This window comes from Athene cunicularia, assembly GCF_003259725.1.
Source record: "Athene cunicularia isolate RWA chromosome 22 unlocalized genomic scaffold, athCun1 chr22_part1, whole genome shotgun sequence".
NCBI classification, from domain to species: domain Eukaryota; kingdom Metazoa; phylum Chordata; class Aves; order Strigiformes; family Strigidae; genus Athene; species Athene cunicularia.
Window position 1 is genome coordinate 2,292,292 of NW_020799128.1, and position 16,010 is coordinate 2,308,301.

Genomic DNA, 16,010 nt, shown 5'->3' on the forward strand with positions numbered 1-16,010 from the left:
AGTGCAGTGCTTAATGGTAGTGAAGTACTTTTAAAGACAAAGCAATCTTTCTAACAATCCTCTGGAGAGAAAAAAAAACCTCCCTGTAGAAGAGCAGGAAGAGTAAATGAGAGGGGGAAGAGACTGGCCAACACCAGATTTATTTAGATGCCACTATAGTGCACAGACTTACACGGAGCTCAAGTACTGCACAAAAGGAGGAAAAAAAAAAAAAAAAAAAAAAAAAAAAAAAAAAGGAAGTCAAAACAGTGACTTAAATTGAAGGCTACAAAGGCCAGCCTTCACCCTGGGGGCCTGCATCAGCCGCTCCCCGGTCTGACACGCTGCCTAGCGACGCTTCACTGATCAAACACCACGACTCAAGCTTTCCACCACCGACTTCGCGCGTTCTTTTGTCTGATGACTTTGCTGGAAGTAAAACTGCAGGTCGTATTAAGAGTGACTAAGCCAACCTAATGTGACAGAACACCACTAAAATCTACTTCGGACAGTGCTGCGATTAATAGCTGAAAAATAGAGGCGCAAACTCAAAATACGTTGACACCCGCCTGCACCCGCACACAATGCACCTTTATTTTAACTCCTACACCCCAACGTGGTAACGAAGACAAGAGATGACTTCAGAATGTTCTTGTGTTGATTGAACAGGGATAGCGAAGCCGCTGGTCATTCAAAGGTTAACGTTAACTCACTTTCAGAAAAGCAAATCTGAAGAGGGAACCTGATTGTTCACTCCGTATGGCACAGCCACCACGTTGGTTACACTACTTCAGGAGTCCAGAGAGATTCTCTTCCGAGCAGACACAGCGAGTCACACGAGACCTGAATGTTTGAAGTACCAAGAACATTTTGCCACCCTCGCATGAGGAGCGCTCTCCCAAATTCCCCAGTTCCTTCCCATGCTCAGCAGCCCCCAGTGTCAGCAATTCTCCAGCTCCCGATTCCACGACAGATTCTATCTCAGGTCTTAAGTCCCAGATCACCTCTTGCAACCCTAATCTCTAGCAATCAGAAAACACAGCCAGAAGAGACCTCAAGAGGCCAGCCAGGCCCTATCCTTACCCCTAGGAAGGATCATATGTCATTCCTGACAGATATTTGTTTAATCTGTTCTTAAAAGCCTCCAGTGATGGAGATTCCACAACTTCCCAAGGCAATGTATCCCTGTGCTCAACTATCTCTGCTGCTGGAACTTTTTCTTAATGTTTAACAGAGACTTTTTTTTTTTTTCTCTTAAACACATTATTTCTTGTCCCATTCAGTACAGAGATTTTACCCACCCCTTCATTACAACAGCCTTCTGCATAACTGAAGACTTGTCTCAAGTCCTCTCCAGATCAAGTGCTGTTAACTGCAAGCTCTTTATTTCTCCATAAGTTCCAACCTCACCTCATGCAGTCAAGCATCTACATATAATTCCTAACAACCCTTTTCAAGCAAGCTGTGCCAGGAAGAAAAGCCAAGCTTTGTTTTTTTCTCCCTATCCTTGCTCTTTTATTTCTGACTTTACTTACACTTCGCTTCACATCTAAAGTGCACTTAGCCTATCCACTCAAGAAACCTCAAGGGAGAATTCTCTTCTAGTGCTGCTGTGACTGATGCACAGGACAGCAACACCACAAAGAGCACATTCTAGGCAGTATTTTAGATCAAGCCCTAATATCAGACACAGTTTGTTGCCTCTTCCTCCAGGACAACTCTTTACTTGACCTGACTATTCAAGTCTAGTATTCAGTATCTGACACCCACAGTCTCTACTGGTTTCACTCACTGCTAGATTTAGTATCTAAAAGCTGTTAGGTAAACCCTAACATCTCAGCTGCAACTGTAGGGCTCCACTGTGTTTAAGACTATAAAGTGATTTCCATACAGCACAGAAGCATTTCAGTTTTCCAGATTAATTCCAGTGTGTAGTTCAGCTTTTTTTTTTTAGAATGTTAGAAGTAGCACCTATTATTAACTTTAATGTCAAGGAGCTTTAGATTTTAATCTTAGCTAGTATCTCTCCAAAGATTTTGTGCACTATGGTATTATTTTCCAATTCAGTTACAACCATAAAACCTCATGTCAGAGTGCCCTCTCCTGGTAAACCAACATACTGCTGCCACAAGATTCAACTCGAGGAACGATTACCATTCCGTTTCCGAATCGAAAATGTTCATTGCCACACAAAAGGAAAATCCAAAATAAAACATCAAGGAAACTGTTTTGATAACTTCAGTAATGTTTCTAAAGTAGCATAAGATGAACAGCATTTAAGTAGTGAAGTTTCTTTCAAGTTGCCGTAGGAGTTCTTAGGCAAAATTGATGATGTCTGTAGAGAAAAGCAAAACATGCATAAAAATGAAACTGTTCCATTTGCTTTTAAGCTTTATAAAAGCAGCCAAGTACATAAAGTGTTTTATTCCACATCAATAATGTTAAAAACAAGGTCACAGAAAAGATCATTTTCAACAGAAAGCTATTTCCTCCAAGCTGGCACAGGTATTTCACTAGAGCTGAAACAAAACAGTATGAAAAATGAAAGCAACAGCAAATGTTTAAGGAGACCACCTACAGTCATCACTTTTTATTACATTGTTCAAACTAGAAAAATGAAAACAGTAAGACGACAGGTCAACTACTGAATAATATGTACTGTATTTAGTACAAGTACACCAAAGTCTGGAAGTGTCCAGAAATGAAGTACAGCTTTATTGTATGATGAATGTTTTGCTTTCCTTAGCCAATTTATTTTTTTTTAAATTAATGTTATATACAATAAAGATTTAAAAGTCTTTTTAAAAAAAAAAGAAAAAGACCAAGAAGCAGAATTCATTAACTCTTGCTAACACAAAATTCAGTCTTATTTATAGGAACTCTACCCCTGCTCGTGCCCGGAAGGTAAAGCAAAAGCAAAGTCTTTTCAGAAGATGGTAACTGCTTCCCCGCCTTCTACTCCTCCCCTTCAAGCCAGAAATGATTTCTTTCTTATTTGAAGAGAATCTCAAGGGGGTTTTGAGGATATTTTTGAAATCTGGAAAAAAAGTTCATGAAGATTTCAAAAGCAATTTATAGGGAATGATCAAGCACACAGGAAACATCAACACTTGAAGCAATTCTAGCTGAAAGGGCGTACTTCACAACATCATGGTTTAACTACTAGAGACAAATTCATGTTTTATCTACTTCAAACTTCAAAAATGTAACAAAATCTTAAGCTGGAATCCATTTTTTGAAAGAACAGCAGAGAGCCCTATCAGCAAAATATGGGTTAGTATCAACTCCCAGTTATTTAAAAAGTAACTTGTCACCACAGACCGTATTTTTGAACTATCAGATTTGTTCCTCTTTATTTAAAAGAGCTGAAAAGTCACACGTTTACTGACACGCCTCCATTCAGCAACATCATATACTGCTTGTGCGTTTGAGAGCGGAGCAAGCGTAGCAAGCTGGTTCACTAAACACATCCCATCTAACAGTCATGACTAAGTTCCAAGGGCAAAAATCCCACACTACTGCGCAGCGAAGACTAAACACTTACCTAGACACAAGAAAATCCCAGACTGTGATAACATGCATACAAATTCATGCATAAGCATTATTTAAATTGTTTATATTGTCTTGCAACAGAATTCACTAGCCCCTATGAGCAATCCGGCCAGCTGAGGAAGATCAGCCTTTGCCTTCTTGAAATGACTGAACTTGGTGGCGCAGGGACAAAATTTGTTGAGGTTTTTATAATATTAGCAGAGTTTAATTGCTATTGCTCAGCGCTAAAGTGTGGAAAACATGTCAGCAAGGATGCAGACTACATTAAAGAGGTGATGTCAAAAGTCAGCTCATAACAGGAGAACAACTTTTTATCCTCCTGATTACCTGCCATGACTGCCTACCAGAGCAATGCTCTGAGCCAAGCTAGGTCTTCCACACAGTTCTGATCCTCAAGCATTTTAGGCGTCAAGACAAAGAAAATCAGTTCTAAGTTATCCCGAAAATGAATAAGGAAATATTAAGTAAGGAAATATAAGTGGGAGAGAGAAGAACACAGCACTTAAGAGAACATAAGAATCTATTACTGACCTTCACTTTAGAAAATCAGAGGTAGCTGAAACCTCACTAAAAGAGTTATTTTCAAGAGGTATTTCTACTTCTTCAAAGTGTTTTTTCTTACTTCTGTCCTTCCAATATACAGAATTTGTTATGCTCCTCCGGGTTTGAGACCAAGTTCTTGTTTCTTGAGGTGTGGATACACACATGCTTCTCCTCCTCCATCTTTTGCAAGGACCATCAGCAAGATTAACAGAGTCATGGTTCTCCTTCCCCGGCGCTGAGAACGGGATGAGATTTTGTTTTCTATGGTGAATATTCTCAGATTGTGTAAGGATGGATGTGCTTGATCTCCTGATTTTGCAAGCAGAAGCTATCAGAGGAGGGTTCTGAATCTCATCGGGTACTTGAATCCATGCAAGTCCTTCCATTTCTGCATCTTTATTTAATCTCATGCTGCGCCTCACTCTTCTTTCACCACTGTTACTGCTCCTTCTCCTAAAAGGCTCAAAGGAGTTGGTTTTTCGCTGAGGAACAGATAAGACTTCTTCCACATTAAAAGAAGAAACTGGAAGATCGTTTCCAGTTATTTCCAATGTTTCAACAGGAGGAAAACAGACAGCACTACTTTTTCGACTTCTTCTTCTTGGTGGACTACTTATAGAATCTTTTTGGGGACACTGAGTTCCTTGGGCACTCTCATGTACACTAGTGTCCCGTTGTTCCAGAAATTCTAGCCCACTCAGCTGCTCTGCCTTATTTAGGAGATTTCCTTGTAATTTGTTGTTTTCTATCAAAGAACCACTTTCTTTTGCCTCTTTTACACACGCAGTCTCTTTACCTTGTTGGAAATAGTCAGATGTATCAAAACCACACTTTGCATCTGGCACACTGTTTGAAAACTGGGGAAAAAGAAATTTTTTTTTTTAAATATGGGCAAAAGGTAGGACACAATAAAACTGGTTTCAAACAGCTGACAACTAAACAACTGCTACTGTTTTCCTCACCAAGTCTAGTCATTCTCAAAAAAACCCCAAAACACACATAGGATTCTGCAGGTTGGAATCTGCTCCAGTGTGGGCCCAAGCTTGTGTTGCTCAAGGCCTTGTTCAGTTGAGTTCTGAATACCACTGCGCAAGGACGGAGACTCCCTGACCTCTTCCAGGCAGCCTGTCCCATTGTTTAACCACTCTAAGTATTTTTCCTTCTCCTAAAATATCACTTTTTTGATCCAACCACATCAAGCACAATTCTGAGTTATTTTCTAGGAGTATCCTTAAGCATATTGGTTACCTCATGATCGATGCCAGAACTGGACTGTGGGTCCCCACTGGACACGTGAAACACCTCGCTCCCAGAGCCACTGGCCTCCACGAGGTCCAGGTCCTCAGAGCTTGAATACGCTGCACAGACGGTCGCCCCTCTCACTCCTTCAGCCACTGCCTTCTCCTCAACATCCCTGCGAGCCTTCCCGGATCTGGCATCATCTAAAAATAATATGTCCTCTGAATTACAATAAACATCTGGTTACTTGACTCTTCTTGTGAATGGACCAAAATGGTTTTTTTCAGTATTACAAAGGCCTTCTAGTATTTTACTTACATAAAAGTAACCTTCTAAACAATCATTCCAGACAATTAGTGTAAAAAAGCCCAGAAAGCTACTACAATTCACTATTCATGCCCAATTTACCAGTTTTAAAGACTATGAAAATACCAGTATCCAGTCAAGTAGAGAGAGGTTTGGCTTTTTGGGTGAGGTTTTTTTGTTGTTTGTTGGTGGATTGGGGTTTTTTGTTGGTTTGGTTTTTGGTTTTTGTTGTGGTTTTTGTGGGTTTTTTGTTTTGGGTTTTTTTTGTTTGTTTTGTTTTTTTTTTTTTTACACTGGAGTCCAACAAGAGTTACATTTATCCAGTTGCAGATTATTAATCTATCAGATCCTCTGGACTCTCCTATTACATAGCAAATAGAAGTAAAAAAAGTATACTGGGTTTCCTATGCACAGAACTCAAGATGTCTATCAACATTTTTTTTAATGTAACTGTTGAAGTAAAAAATTAGAAGAAACAGAAAGACCAAGGCAAACTAAAAACCACATTACCTGAAAAAAGTGCCTGTGTGTCTGGTGAGTTTGAAGATGAAGCAGAAGAGAAAGTCTCTGGAATTTCAGGGATGGGGCTGAGAAGAGGTTTCTTAGAAGCCATCTCTCTTTCCCCATATAAAGATTTTTTTACTTTTTTCTTTCTTCTTTTCCCATAGCTTGTATGCTTTGTTTTCTGAAAAGAGAGAGAAGATCGAATAGAGCACAAAGTAATACAAGTACGGTATTTTCAAACAAATAAGTGACAGCATTACTGGATTCTGAGGGATAACAGTAATTTTCCCCAAAATGAGGGTTCCACTCATTTTGCCATCTACAAATTAACCTAAAAACTCCAATCAAAGAATTACTTCTCAAACACGAGGTCTGATTTTTTTTTTTATTTAACCATATCTAGAAATCAAAGAAATAATTAGTCTTTCAGCTCAAAACTACAGATGCTTCACTCAACGCTTAGTTTGAAAAGGAATACATGCTTTCCCTTCCAACACACGAAAGCAAAAATCTTTTAGGAGTCACACACCTTTACAATACTTAACTAGCATATAACTGGGTAAGTTCAAAGAACTACTACTGCATGCCCTTGGTGAGAGAACGACCATAAACTCATTTTCTGTCCCTGAAGTCTGAAAAATGACACCACCACCCCCCTTCACCTCCCTGAAGTATCCCTCCTGTCCTAACAAGTATTTAAACCCTGCTAGTCAGCCTTAACAAGCAGTAAGAAAGGAAAAGCATAGTAAGCATAGGAAAACAAGATGGGTATGAAGAAGAGAATATTGGCAACAACAGGAAACATAACACCCTTCAGAAATTCTTTGTAATAAAGATCAAAATAATCACGTAAAACACACAAGAAAGAAGAGACGCTTGGATAAATAAAGGCAGCACACACCAACTGCAGAGGGCTGTCACTTACTTGGGTCTTTTTGGCAGCAGATGTGGTTACATTCTTTTGTCTTTGAAACCTGTTCTTCCTGGGATTTTTACTCTCTTTGGCATTCTTAGTATTTGTGGCTCTTGAGGTGCTAAAATCAGTCTCTTCTGAAATGGTGCTACACTGCTGAGAAAGATGAATTTTGAGTTGCTGGGGTGCGTGTGCATACACTTGCTTTTTCAAAAAAATACACCACAGTCCAACAGTCAGAAGAATCACACTGTAATTAGTCTCCTTTATTTATACGTGAGGCCCTAAGAGCTAGATACTCCCAACCAGAAATTAAGATTTACAGATCTAGTCTCCTCATACATATAGCCCTGTTTGTACAAAAAGGACATTTCTAATGAGAAAACGCTAAGTTTTCATCTTCAGCTATTTATTTCCTTAAGACAATTACCTGCACCAACATGAGATATCTTCATACAGCTGAGTATATATAATACTCATACCTGAGGCTGTAAAAACTCTAAAAAGCATCAGGAGATATAAAAGATAAAATTCTGCCTGAAGTAAAAAAAAAGAAAAAACCCACAACACAAAACCAAACATTATCACTAAAGAAACTTACCTCCTTTTTAGTAGAAGTTGTTATCATACCAGATTTGTCAGTTTCTGCTATTATAGATGAAGAAAATAAGAATACTGATTCAGTTTCAACACAAAAAGTTAATCAAGTTTTGATGAAATTATCCACATAATTTCTATTATTATGCACAGTGTGTTTAGTCATCTTAGTCTTGAGTAACTAGTAACTTAGTCTGGAGGTCTATCAAACATGGCAAGATAAAAAATAAAATTAACAGCTTGCTTTACAACACAGGAACACAACATTTGTGAGAATTTAGTAACAAAATACTTAGCACTTAGATGGCTTTCCTAGAGAAAAATATATACACAACCCCTTTCAATATTTGTGGTTGTTGGCTTTGCCTGCTATTTTAAAACCATCAGAATTACAGTACCACCATCAAGATAATAAGCCCAATTACTTAAAGCAGTAAGTCTAATTAGAGCAGCCACTTTCACAGAAAAATACCACAAGGTCAGATAACATCCAGTTAACCTAAACAGGTAAACACTGCAGCTACTGCAAAGACCTTTAGAAGAAAGCAAGAGCATTTAAATTTTAAACTGAAATATATTCACTGTATAAAAAAACACAAACAAAAAAAACACCCTGTGTCATCTCTCAATCTTCAGATACAAATATCTAATGACAAAAATACAAGTTGGGGTTACCATCTGCATTTTCAGCAGGCAATGGGTCTTCTGCAGCAACAGGACCCTCCACGAACTCTTCAGGAGGCTCAACACATTCCTTTAAACAAAGAAAGTTAATTTGTTTAGCAATATACTATACCAGAGACATACTGAAAAACACCTGGTCCATCAGTGCTTGGAACAGCCAGGCAATTTTTTTTTTTTTTTTTTTTTTTTTCCCCTTAAAGAACACAGCAGCTCATTTGCTACATATGGCAGAAAGAAATACAGCAGCAAAAGTATATGAATAAGCCAAGGCAAAAAACATTTCATGTGCTACCAGTACTCAACTTTAAACATAGCTCTACAGGCCAAAATGCTACTTAGAATTCATAAAGCAAAAGTTCTCAACATCATTCTGAAGTTCCAAGCAGACTGTGTTTTCACGTTTGAGCAATTTCTTTTCTAAACCAAGCAGACTGGTGAAAAAAAAAAAAAAAAAGACAAAACCTGAACATTCATAGAAACCAAGAAGCTGGGTTTGTAGCTTGAACAACAAAAAACTTACATCATCGCAATCAAAGTCTGGCTGGGATAATGGTTCTGCAATGAGACTTGACCTTGACAAAGAGCTATTACTGTGCAATAATCCTGGAGAAGGGGCTGGAGTCGCTCCTTTGCGCAGCGGGGTATTTGCAGGCAAAGTTTCATCAAATATTTCTGGGCTTAGAACTTCTCCAAAAGTAACTCTTTTCTTCTTTGGTCTTTCAGTTCCATCTATTGTAACAAAACACAGATTACTTAGTGAGTTTAAAACAGAACTTTCACAGAGCAGAGACTTTTCAAGGTCTTTTTACGGGTCTTAACATTCTCTTAAAACACGCACACACACACACACACACACACCAAACAGCAAGATACCACCTTTACCTGTCCCATGGATTCAACTGAATTTTCACTCGAGCTTAATTACACCATCAAGAATTAAGGAAGAAAGAAAACAGAAGACTAGAAACGACAATCTGTTCCACAAGTTTCAGTTGACAAGTGTAAAATTTCTTGAAAAACAGGGGATTCTATTCTGGTATTAGAGGCTTTCTGAAGTTTTGGTGTGGGATTTTTTTTTTTTTTAATAGACATTCTTTTCCTTGGCAATTTTATTTTCCACTTCACTCAGTAGGATGCCACACATAAGCTACTTTAGCAGTGCTTAATGTGTATCGTTCTTCAGACTTACCAAAGAGGCAAAACCTTATGAACCCACAGAACACTCTGCCTATTTAAAAACCAAAAGGGGAATCTGACCTGTTTCTGTTGCTTCAAAGGTTTTTGCACAATTGGCGACCGTGAGAGATTCACCTCCTCCTCTGTCAACTGCATCATCTGAGTGTTCCTATCAAATTTAAGGGATACAATCATCTATTCAATACCATTTAATTAAAATATTGCCCTTCTTCAAATCAAAGTGAAAACAACCTTTTCTGTAAGCAACATTTAACAATCAGTCCTATTGTTTAAAAAAAAAAACAAAACAAAACAACACTTGTTTTCTAAATTAATAAAACTCAGCAACACACACACACACAGATCATCTCATAACATCAAAGCTTCCAAGATGACCCAACAGCAAACAGACATCCATTCAGAGCATTAAACTCTTTTTGATCCATGTCCATTACTCAAAAAGCATCTTTAACCACCGTTCAACTTCTGGAAGTTCAATAATGACCACAGGAGTTCTCCCTTAGTATCAGCACCCCCATGGAAGTCAGTTCACCAACCTTCAGGCTATCTGAGAATTGCTTCACTGGTGTTTTCTTCAACACAGATCTCAGACCGGAGCCACTCTGTGTACGTTCTGTTAACGAACTATTTTCTGATTGCAGTGGAGTGATGGGAGGGGTGACAGGTGGCTTGTTTTCATCAAATATATCCAGGCTCAGTTCTTCCACAAAACCAACTCCCTTTCTGCTTTGTCCTGATAGAACACTCCTTCTAATGTCTTTAGTGATGTGATCAGAGCTGAAATCTTTAGAGCAAGTAGACAGGTATGATCATTAAACACTGAAGTAAAATGGTGAAGTATATAGTTAGAATATTAGCAATTAGAAGATTGCTTTAGTATTAGCAACGTGAGCTACAAACGTACACATCTAGAGATTCTGGGCATGAACATCACAAAAAATCCCTTCATTTTTTAAATTTCTACTATTATTGTGCTACATTTACATGTCATATTTTCAGAAATTTAAAGTGGGGCACTGCATGAAGGAAATTTCTGTCTCCTCTGTGTAACTGGGGGGGGGGGAACCTAATTTACAGAGAGGTTCTACATTAACATCCCTCTCTCCTTCACAGGCATGAACTACTCAATTATTTTTCCATAAGAATGGCCTGACTAGCAAAATTAACAGAAAACTCTCAACAATTATTCCCAGCCTGTGTCTCGGTTTGAGCTTGCTTTTTCTACCAGAATCAAACTGTTAACATACCACCCAAGAGGCCTTACCCCACCTTCCAAATATTTCAGCTCCTCTCATAAAAGCTATTTCCTTCCTATGAACTGTGCTTAAGTAAAAACATGTTTAATGCTGTACTGAACAAGCTCTGAATTCAGTTCATAAACAGACTTGAGCCTCCTCTGCAGCAGCACTTAAATAGATGGTTATTTGCAGTATTTCTTTTTTTGTTCCCCCATTAGCCTTTATGTCAAAATTCTATCAGGTCTCTGCTGCATTATGAATTGTAGACAAGATACAGCCATGGGATGACATTTCCTTACATATAGTCTAAGTATTTTTACTTTCTAATAAGAACATAATGAAGATTATAATAGTGATGAATTCTCTTACCACGGCCTGTTTCTATGATATCTCTAATTAGAACAGCCTCCAACGACTCAACAGGATTGTGTTGCTCATAAACCCATTCCTAGAGGAAGAAGTCAGATTATTTATCCCTTTCTCTCATCTACTTACATACACACTCGTACAATAAAGAAATAAAAAGCTACTTGCAAATGCTTCCTTTTAAAATAACACGAACTACTGAGGTTTTTAATCCCATAGACAAGGATTGCAGAGTTCTCAGTCATCCACTACTTTAGTTGAATTTATTTTCCCAAAACACCAAGGCTAAATGCTTAAAAGGATTAGACATCAGAAATTTAAAAAAAAAAAAAAAAAAAGGAATGAAAACCCTGTGTATTTTAATGACCAATTTAGGGAGTTTCTTCCCAACCATTGTACAACTGCTGCACTATCACAGCTGTTTCACCGCTGGGCAGCTGCTAGGTCCAGAGCAGCAGAGAGACACTGAGCAGAACAGGCCCCACGGCCACTGTTCTTCTATACAACACTAATAAAAGGACCACTGGAGACACTTACATAGAAGACAAATTAACTTCTCCATCAGTACACAAGTACATCCTTTTTTTTTTTTTTTTTTTATGGAATATCAAATAACTGCCAAACAGATGTAAAGTGAAGATTAAAAATTGCATTCGAGGTCATCCTGATGATCAATAAAGTTGGTGTTAACACCTGGAAAAAGCTGTATTTGCCCAATCTGTGAATTTGACATCTCATATAGTTACAGCTGCAGATTGAAAAGAATCAAGACCCATTTAGATTAATAGAATAAGCTTTTCCATGTGGATATAAGAAAAGAGTATAATCTTACCGACTAGAGCAGCTTATAGCACGTCAACCCGAGGTGTGTGCGTACCAGAACACTGAGCACAGCCCCAGAAGAGCCAGCAGCAGGCATCTGGGGTTAGGCTGTACTCACCAGCAGGCCAGGTGGATCACCATCCAGGCCAGACTTTATTTCGACTTGCCATAATAAGACATAAAATTCTTAAAAAGCAGATTTGCTGTGCAACTTGTTCCCTCCACGTGCTTTGCCCACACTTATACAAGTACCTTTGAAACAGCAGCAGCAGGTTCAGTGACAGTCACAGCTTGACATGAAGACAAGATGGTGCAGGTCTTGGTATCAGACTTACTGCTCTTGATTACGTTTTGTCTTAAATTTTCTTTCAAATAACCACCACTGTCGTCTGACCTGAACTTTTCACTCCACTGATCCAGGTTCCGCTCTTTTGTAAAAGGTACTTTGTTCTGAGCTGCGTGAATTAAAAACAAAACAAAAAACAAACCACAAGGACAAACTTCAGATTTTCAATGAATGCTCTTTTTGTGTTTCTTCATCAAAAGGATGGTGAGATTCAAAAAGCTAGGTAATTTTCTAGACAGGAAAAAGAAAACACATGCATTGAAAAGAACATTTTCAAGTCTTCAAAACAAAGCATGTTATTCTTTTCACATAAATGTTATTAAGACCACCAATACCAGGGAAGTGAAGCACTGTAGTTTGTTCCACACTATCATCTTCCCACAGTTACCACAGAACTGCCCGGACTTGCTTTTCAATATACTTACTATTTTCATTAAGAAATAAGGATGTTAACACCATAGTAATGCCAAGTGACTTCTAAAATTACTCCACTTAAAAGTTATTAAACAGAAGTGTGCACATCACCATCAAAAGAGATGACAGCTCCAACAGCTAAAACCAGTTGTCATAAAAACCCTTCTCAGTTTCATGGAAGAAGTGTGAGAGCACCAATGCTTAGTGAAAAGTAAATTAAATGGTGTACATATAGAAAGTAAAGCTAAGCAAACAGTCACGACAAATACTAGTCTTCATTTTTTCTCAGGGGTTATTCCGAGAAACCACTACTCAAGATGCACTAAGAAATAAAATAGGTTTAAACAAAAAACCTCAAACCAACCAAGCAAAATAAAAGAACCTGTACCAATCCTTATAAAGGAAGATATTTTTTGGTTTATATTATATTAAGCATTTATACTTCTCTACTTTTTGGCCTAAAGGAAGACCTGATATTTAAGATAAATCACTGACCAGAAACACAACCAACTTACAAGAGCCCGATTCCTGGGAAGCATCATCCACTCGGGACAGGCCGGAGAAGCTGGATTCCCCTTCACCTTCTTGTACCGATTTAAAAGATGCTTGGAAGGCGTCTATCTTGTCCTTCAGCGACCTGACGTTCTCACGCTTAAAGGGACTAACCTGCTAAAAAAAAATTATAACCTCATGAGACTTTCTTTCCCTCCCCCCCAAGGATGACATGGGCTTTATTACTTTGTATTTGTACTTTGGCATAAAACAAACTCGGAGAAGTAAATCTTGTGTTGAACGTGGCTGCAATTATAGTTGTATGGTAAAAATATGCAAAAAAGGAACTGTATCAAGAAACCTGTTAAGTTTTACTGCCTTTCGTAATTTGTCCCTCTATGCCATATCCGTTTTCTGAGTAGTCTCTTCTAGTTTCATTTAAGAACAAGTCTAATTAAAACCAAGTCACTTATGCTAGTATTTACATCACTTTGAACTACCAACACTTTAATTAACAAAAAAAATCAAGGATGGCAAATGCAAAGTAAAAAGTTATGGTAAATGTAATTAAAATACGTGAGCATGGAGAAAGGACTCCAGACCCTACACAAACACCACCTCTAAGATCAGCTTATTCTCAATTAAGGTGTCCAAGGGAGGTCAACCAAATTAAAGCCATGGCTATTCCTTCTAGCGGCTTCTTCCTGAGCCTTGCCTTCTCTTTCACCAGCATATTTGATTCCTGGGAGGAATTAAACTGACACATTGGGTATTTGGGCAAGACTCTCACCTCTGTAAAAGCTTTTTGCCTGTCACTCTTCTGCTGGGCAAGGTATCGAATGAGGGTGTTATTTTCTGGTGACCCCCGCACTCCAATTGTCGATCTTCGCCTAAATTTTAATGTAGTTGGAGACTTCCCTGAAATGGGAACAGGAAGAGAGGAAAAAATAATATTTTTTTTTTGGTAAGAATACATAAAGCTTTAAAATGGGATTATTTTTTTTTCTTTTTAAGAGTGATTTATGCTATTTATGAAAACATCCAAAGTTAGCTGCTCAGCTCAAGAAACCTTCCTGAGCAAAAGTAAATTGACTCCCTAAAAGCAAGTTAATATTTACATAAACTATATACCAAGTGAGAACCTCTCTTTCTTTTACTTGTTCAATTGATAGTTAAGGAACTGTCTGCCAATACTTGCAGAATTTTGTCTTGCTACTCCCTTGGGAAACTCACTGACACCTAATCAGCTGGACAGAAAAAAGTTAAATAGGGAATTAAAGCAACACTTTAACACAGTTCTATCCTTGGGCAGATTCAAACTCACCCAGACAACCTGAACCTGACCTAACTGAATCTTTTCATGCACTTGGACAAGATGATCTCCAGACGGCCTCCAAGAAGGACATTAGTCTCTCCAGCCTTACCTATAGATCGTTTAGTAAAACTTTCTTGAGTAATCCCAAATTCAGCAATTGTTGCAGATGCAAAATCAACAGGTTCTTTCCTCTGTTTCTCTGACATTGCACAATCAGATGCTTCTTCTGCTTTGGCCCTATTAGGTGTCAAGTAGCATTCATCCCCCAAAGCAACAGGTCTACTTCTTGAAAAACTTTCCCCACCGTTCAAAGGCAAGGCAGGTTCACCAACCACATCCCCTTTTAGCACATCAATAAAGCGTTCAGTAAACTGACAGCTAACAACATCCTCCTGGTTGTGGCGGGATTCCTTCTTGAGGCCTCTGAAGTATTTCAGGGTGCGTTTTTGCAACCGCGCCTGGTTCCCATCACTTAAATTCTCCTCCTTGGATGCCTTGATGACTTTTGATTTGGTCACTGTACAAATCTTCTGGTCTTTTGACTGATCGAGGAAAGAGGCTTCTTCCTTCTCTTCAGTGCATCTACTCTCATTTTCTTTAACTTCCAGGGGAGCATTTATATTCTTAGATTGTCTGTGCATTGTTAGTGATTTATTTGAAGAAACATTTAGTCAGCCTTTGCTCTCCCGTAATTACAGATACCTATAAAAAAAAAAAAAAGGGAAGAAAGATATTTTAATAGGTATTTGGTAAGAGCAAGAGTTCGCAGCCATTCTCAAACTTCTACCAAACCTAGGTTTTTCCTGGAACAAGGTGTGGCGGAAAGGGAAAGTCGTATTTCTGGAAAGGACACAAAAGCCTAGCACCAGAAAGGAAAACGCACAGCAATATAATCCTGCAGCAGAAGCATGTCGTCAGTAAGAAAATACAAGGCTATGCTTGCACCCTAGCACACTTAGTATAAAGTTAGTATAAAATACGTTAAGCACAATGGCACCGCGATCATTCCGCTGTATGTGTTGAAACAAACATTAGCAGTTTAATACTAATTAGAAAATTCGTTACGTCAACGTTTTTTGCATTTAGTTTCTTGCGTTTCAGCATTTAAATTTAATGCTAATCGGAAAATTCATTACATTAACTTTTTTCTGCATTCAGTTTATTGGGCTTAAACACGTATATTTAATACTAATTGGAAAATTTACTCCATTAACGCTCTTTCGCATTTAGTTTCTTGGGTTTAAGCATGTAAACTCAATCATGTCAGTCTGAAACTGGCTCCAGGAGCATCTCTCTGTACTTTGTGTAACAGGAATTAAGCTGTTACATACCGCATAGGCAACTTTTTTTTTTTCCTTCTTTTTAACTGTTTTAAGTGCCCGCTAAGAGGCGACGCCTGCACCTACCCGGTTACCCAACCGAGAGCCGCGACTGCGCGAGGGGCCGGGGCCCAACACGGGGCTCCCCAGTTCCCTCAGCGCCCCCCCCTCCTTTCTACCCCCT

The 16,010-nt window shown here is 38.5% G+C and overlaps 2 protein-coding genes across 9 annotated transcripts in view; one reads left to right on the plus strand and one right to left on the minus strand.

The window, feature by feature from the left end:
* Positions 1-243: 243 nt before the first annotated feature.
* CDCA2 (cell division cycle associated 2) lies at positions 244-15,205 on the minus strand. 8 transcript variants are annotated; one of them, XM_026863146.1, is made up of 15 exons: positions 14,617-15,205; positions 13,983-14,110; positions 13,216-13,369; positions 12,193-12,395; positions 11,122-11,200; positions 10,051-10,298; positions 9,575-9,662; positions 8,838-9,046; positions 8,309-8,387; positions 7,638-7,684; positions 7,049-7,192; positions 6,130-6,304; positions 5,323-5,534; positions 4,063-4,931; positions 244-2,314 (listed from the first exon to the last, which is right to left on the minus strand). In XM_026863146.1, exons 1-14 carry the CDS (start codon positions 15,146-15,148, stop codon positions 4,065-4,067), a joined length of 3,165 nt encoding a protein of 1,054 aa, XP_026718947.1. In that variant the 5' UTR covers positions 15,149-15,205; the 3' UTR covers positions 244-2,314; positions 4,063-4,064. The 8 variants fall into 8 exon arrangements, with proteins under 8 accessions (XP_026718947.1, XP_026718948.1, XP_026718949.1 ...); XM_026863147.1 differs by lacking the exon at positions 244-2,314 and adding an exon at positions 2,386-3,016; XM_026863148.1 differs by lacking the exon at positions 244-2,314 and having other exon boundaries at positions 2,386-4,931; positions 13,216-13,366.
* A 210-nt stretch (positions 15,206-15,415) lies between these two features.
* KCTD9 (potassium channel tetramerization domain containing 9) overlaps positions 15,416-16,010 on the plus strand; it is a 9,339-nt gene continuing 8,744 nt past the window's right edge. Inside the window, exon 1 of the mRNA XM_026863013.1 lies at positions 15,416-15,424. Coding sequence (XP_026718814.1) covers positions 15,416-15,424 — 9 coding nt within the window. The remainder of the gene's footprint in view (positions 15,425-16,010) is intronic.